This window comes from Camelus dromedarius, chromosome 3, assembly GCF_036321535.1.
Source record: "Camelus dromedarius isolate mCamDro1 chromosome 3, mCamDro1.pat, whole genome shotgun sequence".
NCBI lineage: Eukaryota > Metazoa > Chordata > Mammalia > Artiodactyla > Camelidae > Camelus > Camelus dromedarius.
In genome coordinates, this window is record NC_087438.1 from 55,775,646 (window position 1) to 55,794,180 (window position 18,535).

The 18,535-nt window shown below is 36.5% G+C and overlaps 1 protein-coding gene across 2 annotated transcripts in view; it reads left to right on the plus strand.

The window, feature by feature from the left end:
* Positions 1–6,649, plus strand: part of VCAN (versican) — a 104,548-nt gene extending 97,899 nt beyond the window's left edge. For both annotated transcript variants that reach the window (XM_010982005.3, XM_010982006.3), the window contains 3 exons: positions 27–171; positions 5,196–5,378; positions 5,524–6,649. In XM_010982005.3, the coding sequence (XP_010980307.3) occupies positions 27–171; positions 5,196–5,378; positions 5,524–5,651 (456 nt within the window). In that variant the 3' untranslated portion in view covers positions 5,652–6,649. The remainder of the gene's footprint in view (positions 1–26; positions 172–5,195; positions 5,379–5,523) is intronic.
* The last annotated feature ends 11,886 nt before the right edge of the window (positions 6,650–18,535 follow it).

The following is an 18,535-nucleotide window of genomic DNA, read 5'->3' on the forward strand; positions in this document are numbered from 1 at the left end:
GTTATCTTCTCTCTCCACTTTTACAGCAATATGAGAACTGGAGGCCCAACCAGCCAGACAGCTTCTTTTCTGCTGGAGAAGATTGTGTTGTCATTATTTGGCATGAGAATGGCCAGTGGAATGATGTTCCCTGCAATTACCACCTCACCTATACCTGCAAGAAAGGAACAGGTAATGATTACCCCATTAGTAAGGTATATTTAGTCTGCATTTCAATTAACAAGTAAATTCAGGAAGAATAAACATCATTCTTTAAGGCATAAGCTGGATATCATGTATGGCATCTCTTACTGCTCTAGAATATTATGCTCTTTCAATATAATTGAAAAGTTTGTTTTCAGTAGTGATTTCAGCTTGGATTTCAAGTGCTTAAGATAACAATGTAGACTTTATGTAGAAAAACTCCCTGGTAGTATTTTCAAGAAAAACAACTGCAAGCCCGAGGATCTATAGACCTATTTATTTTGATGAAGAGAACATTTAAAAAAAAAATTGTCAACATTAAAAAATTGGGATCTGCCATAAAATAATGTGGATTTTTAACTTAAAAAAAAAAAAGAACACTTGGTGCCATTTGGCCCATGTTCACATTTATCAGCGGTTTGAAGCACTGCAGCTGAAAACCACTGCCCTCCCTTGGTGGGGACTGGGGTCTCCAGTTCATTGAAGCCCTCATTCCAACCTTCCCTCCTTTTAAGTTACACTGCTGGTCTTCATAGGCATTCAACTTTTTCAGTCATTTCCTTCGGAGCTCAATCTATGCTTATAGACCATAGAACAAAAAATGGCATCCCTGTAGCTACTATTGAATAGTGATGAGATTTTCAAGATACCAAAAAATAAAAATATTTGTAATGTTAAGTTCTACAGTGAGGAGAATTGCTTAGTTGACATTGAACATAGAAAACTAAGAAAGCTGATTTTTGAAAGTGTTAATCATTGACCAATATGTTTGAATTCTAAGGCGTGTTTATCAACTTATTCCTTAAAAAAAATAGGAATTCCATAAAATTTTTTAAACCTCTTTGCAATTGATAATGGTGTTAGAATGTGAATATTTAGTCTCTAGACCCAGACTTTACCCACTTCAAATTAGAGTACAAAGTGAAAATGCAAAATACAAAATCCATTTGACTTACTTTTGAATATATTAAAAAAATACACACTTTGTAGATGTCTTAGGAGAGACAAACACCATTGAAAAGTTCAGTTCTATCAAAAGAAGGAGAACACTAAGGTACACAAAGTTCAGATGAAACCTAGCTGTTATTTGTGGCTACTTCACTCTGCTCTTCTTTTCTCGAAAGTAGAATTTATTCTGAATATCCTCTCTATGTGAGCATCTCTCCTGACTATGTGTGTTACTTCAGCACTTATGCGATGGGACTTGTGAAAATAGCAAATCAAGTATTTGCTATTTCCCCTGTTTCTAGTGTAAGAAGGCTTTAATGAATTGTTTGTCTTTATCCAAATGTCGTGTTTGCCTTCTTAGATCTCTAAATGTTCCCTGGAGTCATGCTTTTCATTTTGTGATCCAAACATTCTTATGCTTCCTATGTTATTTTTCCCTATACCAGTGTTGCTCAAGAGCAGCACTATTGACATTGGGTCAGACAGTTCTTAGTTGTGGGAGGCTGTCCTGTGCGTTGCAGAATGTTTAGCATTAAATGCCAGCAGCATTCTCCTCCACTCCTCATCCTTCTCCTTTGTCTTTTGACAACATCTGTGTCTCTAGCCATTGCCAGCTATCCCTGGGGAAGGAGGGAGAGGAGGAAACCTGCTCCAGGTTGAGAACCACCTGTCCTATAACTACAGAGGGTTCACACAAGCAACGTCATGGTATACATTTCGCAATGGGGAAAGACATTTACACAACATTAGCTCTACCTTATTAATGGAAAAGAAGACCTAAACAGAACAGTTCATGTATTTTATCTCCCTACTGTCTGATTTTTATTTATGTAGACTTTATTCTTTATTAATCAGTACTCTGGAGAATTTTATGAATTTGATAAATGTCTCTAGACTTTTATAAAAGATAGTCATTTCTCCTTTCAGATAGTTTAGACGTCTTTAAACATAGAGACGTAAGTAGTTTTAATTAAATACTTGCAAAGAAGAATTATAATATAAAATAATATAAAGAATTATAATATAAAATAATATATATACAAAAGGCATTTTTTTAATAAAGAAAAAAAGAACACCTCAGTGCTTACTACCCACACATCTTTGGAGCATCCTGTGAGTTCTTTCCAGTCCCATCCATTTACTTCCCAATTCCAGCAGTAGAAAATGACTTAATTCCCTTACTTTTCTCTTCAGTATTACCACAGATGCTTGTACCTATAAACAAATCATTCAATTTTGCATAATTTTGAACTTTATTTAAATAGAATCATATTGTTTGTATGTTGTGCCTTGCTTTTTTTGTTCAGCATTATGTTTGTGAGATTTATTCATGTTGATGCATGTAGCTGTATTTTTTCATTTTGGCTGCTGTATAGTATTATAGTGTATGACTACATGACATATTATTTATCATTTCTCCTGCCAGTAGACATTTGGGTTATATTCAGTGTTTTTGCTTTTATACATGATGTTTCTACGAATATTCTTGAACTTGTTCCTGGTAGACCTTTGCAAGTTTCCATAGGGTGTTTTTCCAGGAGTGAAGTGCTGAGTCATAGGATATATGTACCATCAAACTTACTAGAAAATGCCAAATTATTTTCCAAAGTGGTTGTACCAATTTGCATTCCCACCAGCAATGTGTGACAGGTCCTGTTACTCCACATCTTCTCCAACATTTGGTATTATCGGACTTTGAAATTTTTGCCAATCTGGTGGGTATAAAATGTTCTCTCTTGTGATTTAATTTACATTTTCTTGGATACTTCTCCCTGGATTTCTTTTCATATACTTATAGGTCATTTATAGCTCTTCTTTTGTAAAATTTCTGTTCATGTTTATTGCTTATTTTTAAAATTGATTTCTTCTTTATATATTGATTTGTAGCAGTTTTTTTAAAATGTCCTGTTTACTAATCCCTTAACAATTATATGTTGCACATAACTTTTCCCAGTTTGTAGCTTGTCTTTACTATGGCATTTTTTGATGAACAGAATTCTTCATTTTATTGAACTTTTCTTTATGGTTTTGACCTTTTTGTGTCTTAAAAAATCTTTACCTACCCTAAAGTCAGAAAGATATCCTATGTTGTTTTCTAAGGTTTTGATAGTTTTGTTCTTTACATTTATATATTTAAACAATCCAGAATTGATCTCCCATGTATTCTCTGAAATAGGGAACCATATGAATACCCAGTTGTCCAAGTGAAAAAATGACCCTTTCCCTACTTGCTCTGCCACGTTGCTTTTGTCCAAAATCAGGCATATATATGTGGGTCTATTTCTGGTCTGTTTGCCTGTCCTTGCCACTACTACACTCCTTGAATTAGTGTAACTTTATAATTAATATTCCTTTATAAATAGTTTTGGAAGAAATCTATACATTGCTTTCCTCTCAAATTTAAAGACAACTCTTAGTCAGAATCAAGTATAATAAGTTATCTAATTGATAATTTTTAACCTTCTTTACCACTTGGTCTCATTCTATCTGATGCTTGCTAGTATCTGGACCCTAGTATAGGCCATATCACAATAAAAGAAATACAGATATCCAGATTGGAGCTATCATTAAACTTTATAGTAGTGTAGATTATTAATTGAAAATGACATATTACTATAGAAATCTCAGTTTATCTTCTAGGAATTTATAAAGATCAAATACATGCACAAATATTTCTAATTTCTTAATTATGGATAGTATGCCTTTATAATCTATTTTTAGATTATGTCTATCTGAGTGACAATTTCTTATATGAATAAAAAGATATGCTTGGATTATGTCTCATTAAAGACAATTTTGTTTGTTATGAGGTCATTTCCAATCTGTTTTGTCAGGCAGAAGTAAATTAAAGGAGCTAAAGATTTAAGTTAAACCTACATTGTCACTGCAAAAAAATATGGTTGTAAACAGCCTTTGAATATGTAAATAAATTTAATATTTGTAAACTTTTAATATTAAGATGTTGACATCCAAACACCTTGGTATCGAGGTTTCTGGTAATCATTCTCCCATTGAAGATTTGCATTTTTTCATGAGAGAATATGTCATGCTCTCGTGGGCCTTATGATAGAATTCTTAAAATCAGATATGGATAGGAAATGTAGTTTAGGGAAATTATATTTAAATTAAGGTATATTTTTCTTAGAGGTATGTAGCAAAACACAATCACTTAATAAAAGTCAATTTTAAAGTTGATCATTTAAAACAAGTACACTAATTTTAAATGAAACTATATTAATACAAATTCAGTTGAATCAATTTTCCCAGCTTCTTGAATTCTAAAATTGCAAGGTTTCTTTTACTATTTCCTTTTTATTATTTATACCATTGCTAAGTTTGTAGATATTTAGAATTTTTTATTGTAAGTTAAAAATGATGATCAAATATTTCAAGATTTGTCTTCATTTACCCTTCCCAAGAGTTGAAATATTTATAAGGTAATTGCAAAATTGAAACATGAATACTATGTCCTGACTTGCTCCCTATCTCCACACAGAAGACAGGAAAGAGCAAAGAAACATAGTTGGATTTGGAAATATTTTATTTATACTGAAGAGTCCATATTTTATCTACATTTTGTCCATATTTTTAAGCTATGATGTTACTAAAGATTGTAAAATCTTCAGTGAGGTGACAGTAATAGTTAATTGTTACATATCCATTATTATTCAAAGTGAAGGTGAGTAATACATAAAAACTTTGGGGTGGTGATAAAGGCAATACCACCAGGCCACATGATGGCATGAGATAGGTGCTTTTAAATTTGGAATTTTCTCAGAAAAGTGGCCTTTCCAAATGGACAGATGGATGTGTAACCAGTTAGCTCTATGGTTGCTTTAAAAAAACACAATTCAAGATGACAGAAATATGAGATTCAAACTAGGCCCAGAGCCTCAGTATTTAGTTTTGTCTTGAAAATTTTCAGTTTCTTAATCTAGCTGATTGTCTTTGGTGAAGTTGCTTGTTTGGGTATCACAGAGAGGGAAAGGGGGGGGGGGAAGACAGACTCTTACTAATAGAAATATCGAGATTATTTGGAAGTAACCCAATTTGCTTTTCTTTAGTTGCTTGCGGCCAGCCCCCTGTTGTAGAAAATGCCAAGACCTTTGGAAGGATGAAACCTCGTTATGAAATCAACTCCCTGATTAGATATCACTGCAAAGATGGTTTCATTCAGCGCCACCTTCCAACTATCCGTTGCCTAGGAAATGGAAAATGGGCTATGCCTAAAATTACCTGCCTGAACCGTAAGTGGTCCTTTAGAAAGAGTGGACAACCGTGCTATAACAACCACTAGACACCTTCAATTTACGGCTACGGTATTGGTAGTTTAGGGTATGGAGCAAGTAATATTGTTGTGTTTTCTTTCTTTCTTTCTTTCCTTCCATGTAGCATCTACATACCAAAGGACTTATTCTAAGAAATACTTTAAAAATTCCTCATCAGCAAAGGACAATTCAATAAATACATCAAAACATGATCACCGTTGGAGCCGGAGGTGGCAAGAGTCAAGGCGCTGATCCCTAAAATGGCGAACATGTGTTTTCATCATTTCAGCCAAAGTCCTAACTTCTTGTGCCTTTCCTATCACCTTGAGAAGTATTATCAGTTGGTTTGGATTTTGGGACCAACCGTCCAGTCCTTTTGGGTTGCTGTGCTCCCCAAAATATTTTCAATGAAAGTTCTAGCATTCAAAAAGAAAGCAAACGAAATGAAAGAAAACGAGGGCAGAAAGTAACCACTTCCAGCCTATCTAATTTCTTTAGTTTTCTATTTGCCTCCAGTGCAGACCATTTTATAATGTATACCAGCCTACTGTACTATTTAAAAAGCTCAATTTCAGCACCAATGGCAATGTAAATAAGATGATTTAATGTTGATTTTAATCCTGTATATAAAATAAAAAGTCACACTGAGTTTGGGCATATTTAATGATGATTATGGAGCCTTAGAGGTCTTTAATCATTGGTTCGGCTGCTTTTTGTAGTTCGTTTAGGCTGGAAATGGTTTCCCTTGCCCTTTGTCAGCAAGACTGAGGACGGCTTTCCCTGGACAACTAACAGAGTTTTATAGGTCGCTGCACCGTCTCCACCACGGGTGCGGTTGGCCTGCATGTGATGCTGAATCCTGCCTAACAGGATCCCAACGGAACTGGAGACTGCAACATGCAACTCTTTTTTTTGCTGCATTCCTTTTTCTTCACTTACAAGAAAGGCCTGAATGGAGGACTTTTCTATGACCAGGAGCATTTTTTAGGGGTCAAAGTGCTAATTATTAACGCAACCAGGTCTACTTTTTAATGGCTTTCATAACACTAACTTGCAAGATTACAGATCAACACGTTTCAAGTGGATCTAGACTTAGGGCTCTGGAGGGAGGGGGATTGTTAAAACAACACCACACGTTCAAAGAAAGAAATTTTGTATATATAACCATTTTAATCTTTTATAAAGTTTTGAATGTTCATGTATGAATGCTGCAGCTGTGAAGCATACATAAATAAATGAAGTAAGCCATACTGATTTAATTTATTGGATGTTATTTTCCCCTAAACCTGAAAATTGACATAGTATGCTAAGTGTTTTTCAGTGTTAGCCTTTATACTTCCCTCACACAGTTTGGAACTATATAATCTAGGTACTTTGTCCCTGATTAAATAATGTGATGGATAGAATGCATCAAGTGTTTATTATTCAAAGAGTGGAAAAGTGTAGAGCTTTTGGCAAATGGTGTTGGCCCATTCTAAGCAAGGAGCATATATATATAGACATAGTGTGGGCATTTCTTCCTGTTAGGTGGAGTGTGTGTGTTGAAACGTCTCCTTATCTCTTCCCACTGTTTTTTCCCCCTTAATTTGAATAAAGTGACTGCTGAAGATGACTTTGAATCATTATCCACTTAATTTAATGTCTAAAGAGAAACCTGTAATGGAAAGAAAGCATTTAGGAGTCTACCCCTAATTTTAGTTAGAAAGATCTTGAGAAGACAACAAATAAAATGCGAATAGAAAAAGAGCAAACCCAACGTGGATTCTTTTTCGCAATACCTCTTTTGGCTTAGAAGGCACGAGGTAGCTACAATCACACACAATGTCTTTAGGCGAGTTCCCTTGGTTGCTGCGTGAAATGTGATCCACCTTTGGGTGTTGTAGAGCACAGAACAACTCTGTGTCAACCTCTTAGGTTTTAATTTTTCCTCTTTGATTACAATGCACATAATACGTTCCTGTATTTATGTTATAACGTGTATAGTGTAAAATGTGAATGACTTTTTTTTTTTTTTTTGTGAATGAAAATCTAAAATCTTTGTAACTTTTTATACCTGCTTTTGTTTCACCAAAGAAACCTAAAATCCTTCTTTTACTATACTGTGACTGGTCTGGTTATTTACAACTTTAAATTCTAATGTGCACCAACATTTTTACATTCTAGTTCTATTACAGAGTCCAAGCTGCTGGCTTGGATGAAATGATTTTGTGGCTATCAGAGAGATGATTATATATGTCCCTGCAAAAAACTGAGATAGTAATTCTGATAATGTTCACATCTACATACTTAAGCATTAATCTCAAATATTAAAGAAACATGCAATAGGAAAAGTGATATCTTACATTTGTAGAATGCTTCCTATGAATCAGGCCCAGTGTTTTATGTGCATCACCTCCCAAAAAGCCTAAGAGAGAGGCTGTTACTGTCTGACTGATAAGGGATCAAGCACAGAGAACTTAAGTCATTGGTCCCAGGTCATATAACATAGTTTGTTTATAGTGGATACAAGTAATCTCCAGAGCCTGCATGATATTCTCAAGAAAAATATAAAATATTATGTTCCTAATTGTTACACTTTTAGGTGGTTAGTTTACTGATTAAAAGATCATATCTAAATACTGATCAGAAGATGTCAAAAACACCAAGGTCCTGTCCATCCAGATATCCATCCCTCCCTTTATTTTTATTCATTCACTATTACTAAGTACTTCCTGTGTATCAGGGACTGTACTAGGCCCTGGAAACTCAGCAGTGAATGAGCCAGACAGGTCTTTTACAACGTTATATTTTTATACTGGATGTATCCCATGAGCGTTATTTTACAGCACATTCTATTCAGTATCTTTATTGATACTTTGGAAGAACAACTCCGTTATAGGTTCTGCAGTTGTATAGAAGATATCATAAAGGACAAAGGTGAGTGGAAATTTGTTTCGAAGCTTCTTTCCTAGAATGTCAAACCTCTATGGGAAGTTGGGCCCGGACAGATGCCGAAGACTTTTTTTTTCTCCTTGCTAAGCTTGTCCTTTTAATGGGCAATTTGTCATATCTTTATAAAGAACTTTAAACAGAAATGACCCAAGGGAGTATATAAGAATTTGCATTACTTGTGCATATACAACCTTATTAGATGCTTATAAATCTATCAAATAAATTTTTATTGATCTAGGTCAATTAATGGAGTTTGTGGGATGTTCCATCACCCAGAATACCGGGATAGAGTGGGAAGTTTAAGGAGACTCGGCACTACTCAAAGTCAGCCAGAAGTGGTTTTCCATTTATTTCTAAAGGCTAAGTGGTCTGTGTGGAAGAATGTGTCCCTACCACAGGGTGCTGTACAAGAAATGGTGGTCTTCTGGGGTAGCTGAAATGGAAAAGAGGTACGAGAGACAGTATAGGGAGAAGTACATCATTTTAATGTGATGGCAAGTAGAACTTTGCTCTTCTCAGGTGAATTTTCAATACAGTACAGGAAGTGGGAGCTGGATTACCCCTGAGCTAATAGTCTGGAAGTCATATACCATGCAAAATAAAGTTATGGAGTTTGAAAATGGGTAGAAAAAAAATATAGTAAGTTGCAAAATAGTTGAAAGTTGATTTTGTGCACGGCCTGTGCGTGTCTCCCAAGAGAAGAATCTACAAGAGAAAATGTATTTTAGATAAAAACAAAAGTTGTTATTATCAAGTGACTAAAGATTCAGTGGTGACTTCAACATTTTTAATCTGTTTCTTTTTATGTTTCCCAATATTACAAATGTAGTGAAGTGGTTTTGAAGGAAAAGGCCGCAGCGATGTTTCTGTGCTGATATTTGTGCATCCTTAGTTTTTATTGTGCTGCAGTTTCCATTTGCTTAAGCAAACCAGAATTCACCCAAATGATTCTTTTCTAAAACAAGTCTAAAGAGAAAGTTTATAAAGGTCTTTGAATGAGTCATTCAAGATTGTATAATCTTTTCCCATTATTACTCATTTCTGTATGTTTGGATCCCAGCTGGACAAGAAAGAGCAAATGCCAAACAAGAACAAGAATGGTTTCTGCTGAGATGTTAACAGAATAAGCAAAGCCTGGGTTTTAATTGGAATTTAATTCAGAGTTCTGAGTCCATCAAATGATCCCTGCTGAAGATTAAAAGCTGATTGCCTCAAGGCAGTAAGTCTTAAATGATCTTTGATAGTGTTTAGGCTAAAATAAAATTGTAAACTATGTACTCATCACATTTTAAGTTGTCAACAAAAATTGTTTTCATTGTAAAGTAAAACAATTATAAAGGATTTTATTTTCAGCATATTTTAAATATTGCCATTCTAAAATAAACATGTAACATCACTCTTTTAAATATGTTCAGTGGACTCTAAATACCATAATGGTTTGATTCCCACTGTCATCCATACAAAAAAAAGAAAAATACTCTTCTAATAATAAGACACTTTATGTTTTTCTTATTTTTGAACTTATAAAAAATTTAAGTTTCCCCCATGGAATTATATCCAAGTATCATACATTTATATGCTTGAAAGTCTCCTTTTGAGTAAACTATCAACATACATACATCAAAATTTATACTATCAAGTTGAAAATTAATTTTTCTCCTGTAAACATAAACATAGAGGTATAAAATTAAAAGTCTTCTCCTGGATTGAGTTGTCATTGTAATTTACAGATATACAATTGAACAAAACAATATTATGCTCTTATAAAATTTAAAAGCTAATTATACAAATTGTAAAATTTTAGAAGAAATATTTTTCAATGAGATGCTTAGGGTTGTTTTTCCCAATTCACATTTCCATAAGTAAGTACTACTAAAAAGTAAAATGTGTTATGGCTTAGCATCCATTCCATTCCTATTTTGTTTTTTATATATTTAAACTTTGAGAAAACTTATTCACATAAATAAGTAAAGGGAAATGATAGTTTTATATGCAATGCTACTCTTTTTTTTTTTTTTCACTTCTTGCTGAATTATATGCCAAAAATCAAATAGTGGTCTGTCAAAAATTATTTTCAGTTACCTTTCAGTTCAGTTACCTTCTTACCTCAATGAAGTTCTTCCTAAAATTTTTTGGTAAACCCCTGACTTAAAAAAAGGATTTGATTTGAACTCTGTAGCCAGAATCATTCATATTGATTCATCCTTTTGCTTGTTCACAGTTTTTACATCCCATGTGAATGCATCCTAAGACTCAGGATGGATGAAAGGGGTGTTTGATGCTGTGGTTGTTTTTTATGAAGTGAGAGAAGGGCAATTGTCTAAAGCCTTTGGTTTTCAAAACTTGTTCGCAGAAACAATAGTGTTAGCATCACCTAGGCACTTGTAAGGAATGCAAATCCTCGGACCCTACCCTATTGAATAGAAGTTTCAGGAATGAGGAGAGCAATCTGGGTTTTCACAAGCACTCCAGATGCTTCCGATGAATTCTAAAGTTTAGAAGAACTGGTATAATGAGGATGCAAATGTAAAACCAACGACCTCCACCCCAGACACCTTTAAAGGCAGATGAATTTTATGGGGAAAAGGCCAGATAAAAGTTGAAGTTCTGAAAATTGCTTCCTTTTGAGTGCCCATGTACCCCCTAGAGAGTCTGGGGGTACTCCCAAGGTAAGCAATCCTGGCTTGGAGACCACTGCTTTAAGATATGCAGTCCTTAAAGCATTTTAGATTTTCAGTACATTATCTGTCTGTATTTATTAACAAGGGAACAGTAGAAGACTAGAAATGCTCTCTGACTTAATGGGACATAGGTTTGCCCCTCCAGATACACTTTCCACCCTTCTCTACCTGCTTCATGCTCTGGGAGATTGACTGTGTAGACTATTCCTCTTGGATTCAGCCATGCGGAGCAACGTAGGATATCAGAGCAAGAGAGGAGAGTAACTTGAGTGTGTGTGTCCCCTTGGGTCCCACCCAATCCTGTGGAATTGCCATGGGCTGCTTGTAGCCCTACAGCAAAGTCATTAACTCCTAGCACGCCCCCATCTCCACATATTCCTCTTTGCCTCTGGTTCCCTACTGCTGTCTCTCCCTGACCCTTCAGGACTGAGGCAGTAAGAGCTCTCCACTATTATTGGCCCGGGGTACCACACTATAAATTGTGATTTCCTTGAGCTGCCCATCCGTGTATATAGTCCTTTTGTTAAACTCTCTTCAACTTACCCAATTTGATTGTGTTATCTGTTTCCTGCTGGATTCCTGACTGACAAGGGTATTTAGATACATTTCTTTGGGAAAATTACAGAAGTAACCCAGTCTCTATCAATCAGACGACCGGCATGCTACAGTCTGGAAGCAACCACATTGGTCCTCTTGGTTTCTTCCATAGCATCTTATTGTGGGCTTTTGTGAGGTTATAGCTTTCATCCTTCCTCACAACCACTAAATGCTAAACATGTGATTGTTGCAGCTGCCAGCCATCTTTCTGCCTCAGCTGTGCATAAACATAGCCACACTGCAGACTGGTTGGTCCTGAGGCTATGTTCTCTGGCTTGGTTTCCAAAATTAAATGTGACACTCTTCAGCTTGAAATCACAATCAAGTTCAAAATTCAATGTTTGCCTTATAATAAGGAGCAAAGAAAAGAGTAGGGGTCAAGTTATACTTGTATATAACTTTCTCTGAGACCAACCCCCAATATTTTTAAAGCTTTATGGCTACACATGGGGAAAGCAGAAAGAGAAAGGAAGGGAGACCGCTATTTTAAAGCTGCCAGACCATTTTATTTCTCTGGGTAGAGGTCTGTCTCTATCTTTCAGAGAAGATGTTTTCCCCTTTTGTGTTTGGAGGAGCCACCCCAGGCAGTCTGTAAGCTATATGAGTGCAAGACCAAGCTCCTACTTTGCAATTAATTGGTTTAAAAAAAAAAAAAAGACGCTGAGTTACTCTGCATTAAGAAGTAGACGTTCCCTTCTCATACAAAGTGTATCTTTTAGGTAAACTTTTACTTTAAGAAATATTCTGTTTATTTTCTCTGGGGTCTCGATTCCAAAGAGTGGAAAATTGTTGGCAGAAGGGCCTTCCTGTGTTGAGGAGGGAAGCCGGTTTCAGCAACCTGGCAGCAGATGTGCTGAAATTAAGAGAAACCTCTAGTCTAGACACGTGGAGGGGCTGGTATTAACTCTGGACATTGTTGATAAAGTGCTCAGTTTTAAGAGTTGCTTAGCTGTGTTAGAACTTTTTACATTTCGTAATGTCCTCAGCATAGCTGTGTTAAGTTAGGGCTTAACTGAGCTTTTCAGAATGAAGGGCTGGGCCATGCTCTCGTATGGAAGTGGAGAGGTAAAGCAATCAGCAGCAGGCTTAGGGAGCCAGGTAAGGATGGCATGATGTGGTCTGGAGTCATATGCCTAGTACCAGAAGGCTAGCTGGGGTCAGAGTGACATGCAAGGTGGGTTTATGGGACAGCGTAGTGTGCTAGGAATGCTTGAGGAAAGGAGTCTGCTAAAATTTTTCAATTTTTCTGTCAAGTAACAAGTGGTCTTGGAAATATTGCTTTAGCACTAAAGGGTAGTGCAATTTCTGAAAACTAATTTTGGGAACATCTGTTTGCACAGGCTTTCTTTGAAATAATATCTTCATTGTGTAATATGTGGAATACTTGGACTTTTACCATGGTGTCTCTTCTTTTTAAGATGTGAAGTAAATTAGCAGATACTTTTATTTTGTATAAGGATATGTAGGGCAAAGTGAGTAATTGGGAAATTTAAAAATGGACACCAGAAGAAAGAAAAAATGGAGCCCAGTAAAACAAGCAGAAGAAAATTAGCCAAGTAATTCTGGAAGGAGGAGTGTAATACAACAATACCATGCTTCTGGGAGCAGATTTAGGAAAGGAAGAAGACTTGCTGGGACTTTTGAGGTTGTACTAATCTAGGTAGAGCCAAAATATATCATTAAAAAGCAGGTATTGGAATTTGGTGATGCTCTGATTATATAGAAGGGTAAAAGAAAAATATTAATTATAACATTTCATGTGCAGCATTAGGGAAAATAGAAAACGACAAAACATTTGTGCTAAAAAGAGAAGACAGTTTACCTGGAAAACCAGGCAACATTTGAAGCTCACTAGCAAAGGGCAAATGTCAGTTGCTTGGGAGTTTCTAACTGTATAAGAATTAAAAACATTTAGAGTGATTTTTAATTAACTGAGGGTTTGAAAACAAAAATAACAGTTCTGTCCACTCGTAAAGGAGGAGGTTCAGGATAGAGACTAGACCAAAGGATGAGAGATGCTGAAATTACAGAGTATGAATGGACCACTGTACTGAAGCTGGAAAACATGCATCTGGGCTGAAAACAGGGTGGGCAATTAATGTTTATTGAATTATTACCTGAATCATAATTCTATTAGATACCATAAAAACACTTTTTAGGTCTTTGTTAAATTATGTCATTGCTCTTTTGTTCTTGCTAATTTATTACCTAAGTAATCCCTGCTCATTGTAAATGCATTGGAAAATTTAAAAGCACAAATAGGAAAGTAAATATTCAAGAGAATATTTGCCTGAGACCACTATGTTTTACTCACATGGCCTCAAAGAGAGCTCAATAACTATGTGTCGAAGGTACTATTTATTGAGTGCCAGTCACGCTCATAAGCGAATTACCATCTGTTTTCTTTCATGAGAACGTAAGCTCAGTGAGCACAGGGACTCCTCTGTCTTGATCATCACCGTGTTCCTAACACCTGCGATAGTGCCTGGCACGCAGCAGGCACTCAATAAATATTTGCTAAATGAGTGACTAAATCACCTCTCTTAATATTCACATTGATTTTACTGTCATCCCTGTTTACTGATGGAGATACAGAGGCACAGGGAGAGTACACTGACTGCCCCAGGTCTCTTAGTGCATAAGCTAGGATGTGCTCCCAGAAAGCCTGACTCTGGGGCTCATTAATACATTTGGTTGTCAATCCTTAGATAGAGGAGGAGCCTGTTGAAACTAAGGTGGGTGGGATGATGTCAATAACCCCATACTGAAATTAAGACAGAAACCCTTTTTCTCACTGTCATAGGTACCATCAAGAGCCTGTTATGTTATATTCATTGAGCAGTTCTATTAACTGGCAGCATCAGAAGCTGAAAACAAACAAACAAACAAAAAAATATGAAACCATTTGTCTCTCTGTCTCTCACCATTCTTTGCTCCAGAAATATGCCATCCACTGTTGTCTGCCTTCTACGTTAGTGGCTGAATGGTTTAGCAGATGAGTATTAGACGGGCTATTAGGATTTCTACGAAATCACGTGAGTGTTTAGAAAAATATAGCTGCAATTTATGTCTATCCAAGCCTTCAGAAATGGAGGAAATGTTAGCGTCATTTCATGTTGGATGTCAGTCCATTGTGACTTTCACTCTTGCCTATTTAACCAAAGTAAATACTTGCCCTTAGAAACAGAAGTTGCTTTGCAGCAATAGGTGAACAAATCTCAATGCAGACATTTAACTTGATCCCAGAGATCAAGAAACTATTGCATGAAATTTGCACATACAGCATTCATAGTAGTCACTGATATGTTTTTATCATGTGTCCTGAGAATATTTATGTATGTTACTATGTGAATTTTTGAAGTGAATAGAGATTAAGTAAAATAACCAACTTTTTGCTTTCAAAGGAAAGGTAGCAGGAAAAAATATGAAAATGATGTGCTCTAAGTTTTCTCAACCCTTAGAAACTTATTTAGATTTAGGCTACAAACAGAAAAGCACAGATTTATTCCTTTGTGACTCTCCTTTTCATTTATTCAACAAATATTTTTGAGCAGGAATTATTCTGTTTAATTTCTTAGATTCATTTCTGACTTCATTACATTGTTACAACAATAGCACAAATCTCTTCTGGTTTTCAGTAGTTGCTCCGAAACTTGAAACATTTTCAGCTGTCCATTAGTGATTTGGAAGTAAAGTAAAGTAAAGCATAGTAAAGCAGGCTGTGTTGGCAACTAGAAATAGCCTGTGAGTTCAGAATGAAAATAAATGGGGTAGGAGGGAAGATTTGTACTCCAGCAACAAGTAGTTTATTCTGTGGTAAATAAGGACCTTCTTTAAAAAAAAATTATTGAAATGTAGTTGATTTACAATGTTAGTTTCAGGTGTACACCAATGTGATTCAGTTAAACATATACATACATACATACATACATACATATTTTATTTTCAGATTATATGTTATTATAAGAAAGTGAGTATAGTTTCCTGTTCTATACAGTAGGTCCTTGTTATTTATCTATTTTATATATAATAATGTGTATCTGTAATCTCCAACCCCTAATTTATCCCTCCCCACCCTTTCCCCTTTGGTAATCATAGTTTATTTTCTTCTTGAATATATTGTCTCAAATATTTCTTTTCAAAGTCATGTCTTCTGCCATGTTGTAAGTAGATTTACAATGTACTGACATGGTGCCCAACGATGTTTTGGCCAAACTTTCTGTCCTTACCTCTCCCGGTTCATTGTTTGGGAGTTGGCAACCGTGTACCTGTGCTCCAGGTGGATGGGAGAGCCCTTGCTTAGCCTGAACACCAGAGAAAGCTCCTGAGCTGACCCTGCAGAGGGTGCACTCAGGGGAGGAGGGATTGTCAGACCCTGGGTACTAGAGCCAGATAAAGTGTGGTAGCAGGAATGCCTGAAATCAGAACATGTAGGATCAGGTTCCAGGACCTTCGTCAACCATCAAAGGAGCTTCTTGAAACTTGGTCCCACTGGGACTCACAGAATGTCGGTGGCTCCTTACGTGACCTCACTGGTGTTTATGATCTGGTGATGATGTTTGATACACCATGAAGAGATGATTCTCAAGAATCATGTTTTATGAATACATTTCTTTGGAAGTTTTGGTTTAGCTGAAAACTAAGGCAAAGGCTTTCCCTTTTGTTTCCTGGTGAGGAAGTGAGAAGACAGGGACCTACCCCATCAATGTCTACCCTTTGAGGCAGAAGCCAAAGGAACTATTTTTACTTGAGACTCTGAAACCAAGGCTTATGCAGTGCTATGCTTTAGGGGCCAAAGGTGCCCATAGTTAGAGAAAAGCAGGGGAAGTTGAGTGGCTCTAGCACAGTGAGGGCTGCAGGGAACAGACCTGGCAGCAATGGGAACGTCAAAACATGCCAGAAGAACCAGAGGCAAGCTTGGGACTCAGGGATGCCGAGTCACGCTGAGCATAGAGAGAGGCAGGAGTCAGATTATTTTATTTAGTTTTGTGATTCCCTCTGAGGCTGTGCCAGTGAAAAAGGCAGTAGATGCGGCCACTAGTAGTAGAAGAGCCGTTCTTACCGTGAAAGCTTATTCCAGATCGTGAAAGAAGAGCTCTCTGTGTCAAACAGGGAGAACTGGGAGCTGCCTGCTCAGCTCACCAGGCATCTCTATATTTTACAGCAACTCCACGTGCTTCCAATTTGTAGCCGAGGCTGGGGAACCACTGTCTTAGAGTAACGCCTCTCAAACCTGAACATGCCTGCCAATCGCCTGGGGATTTTGTCAAAAAAATACAGATTCTGCATCAGAAGGTCTGGAGTTCTCATGTCTAACAAGCTCCCAGGTGACACTGATGTTGCTGGAAGGTAAAACACACTTTGAATCGCAAGAGCTTGGAGCACTGGTTCTCATACGTTAGTGGGCATCAAAATCTGCCAGAGTCCTCATTAAAACACAGATTATGGCTCCCAGCTCCCAGTTTCCTGTTCAGTGGATCTAGGGTAGGGCCTGATAATTTGCATTTCTATTAGTTCATGGGCAGTGTAGCTCTGGACGTGATCATATAGGGCGGTGGTTCTCAAACCTGGCCATGCCTGGCAAACTTATGAAGTAAGCTTAGGCTAGACCCTTCACCTCTCCAGAGGCTCCCTAACTCCCCATACCACCCCCAGCACCTCCCCCTATCCAGCTCTCACAGAATCTGACCTAATCTAAAGTCCCCTGGGCGATGCTAACATGACTTCAAGTTTGAGAACCGCTGAGAGAAGTCTTCACAGGTCATATGAAGACTTCAGATTTTATTCTAAATATAATACCATGTACTAGCTGCCCCTGCTTTTCAAAATAATTTGTGACTGGATACAAAGGTGTTTTAAGGCAGATCACTGATGAAATCCTGACAACTGGACCACATGCCTTTATCTGGAAAGGTGAATGAATAATCCCTACGAGGCAGAAACTGTCCTCATTATCTCTTTTATTACGCATAAGGGAGACTCAGAAAGGTTAACAGACAACTCTTTAATTCCTGTAGAGAAATATATTAAAAGGTACACAAATTGGTTAATTTTGAAATTTACTCCTGGCTTGATAGTTTTCTCCCACTTTCTATTAACTTGGTCTGTTCCATTATGGGTTATGTGGCAGAAACTAATTACTTGGAGCCTGCAATTTGAACTGACAGGTAATTGAAACTCAGGTTCCGCAGGAATAGCTGTGTAATGCATAATACATTATTAAACACGAATTATTTAAAGCACAAGTGAAGCGAGTTGAAGTCAGCTCCAGCAGTTGGTGGTTCATAATAAAATTGAAACTACAGGTAATTAATATAGGCCCAAAAAAGCTCATTTCCAGTTGGCCTGCAAAATTGTTTTTTGTCATTTGGCATTAATTACGACATGCTAATATGTCTAATTTTATTTGGCCCATCTACATTCACCTCATGTCCTCAGAATGAAAAGCAGAATAAAGCTCTAAATCAAGAAAGAAAGAAAATGATCTATCCCACACTTCTATTAATATTTAATTTTCTTTACTGAATTAATACTCTGGGGTTGCCAACACAAACCTCAGTGGAAATGGTGAATCTTTTAAAAGAATATGAAATCGGATTTTAGTTTCAAATGGCATGGTATTATCTTTTAAAATTTGATTGCTTAATTTTTTTTCTAAATGGAAGAAAGTCTCACTAAAACAATGGGATGGGTATCGCCAGTAGTTTACATATGTACATACCAGAGTAAATATGATAAATGTGTAACATATAAATAATATACAATATACAATAAATATCTACATATACTATAAATTATCTATCTCTATTTGTATCTATGTAATTTCCTTCCTGGTCTTTGCTTCTGAAATTGTCCACCTGAAGCCTGGGATCCTGTAGTAGCATCACTTATAACAATGCTTGTAAAGAGTAGAAAAAAAACTTAGAT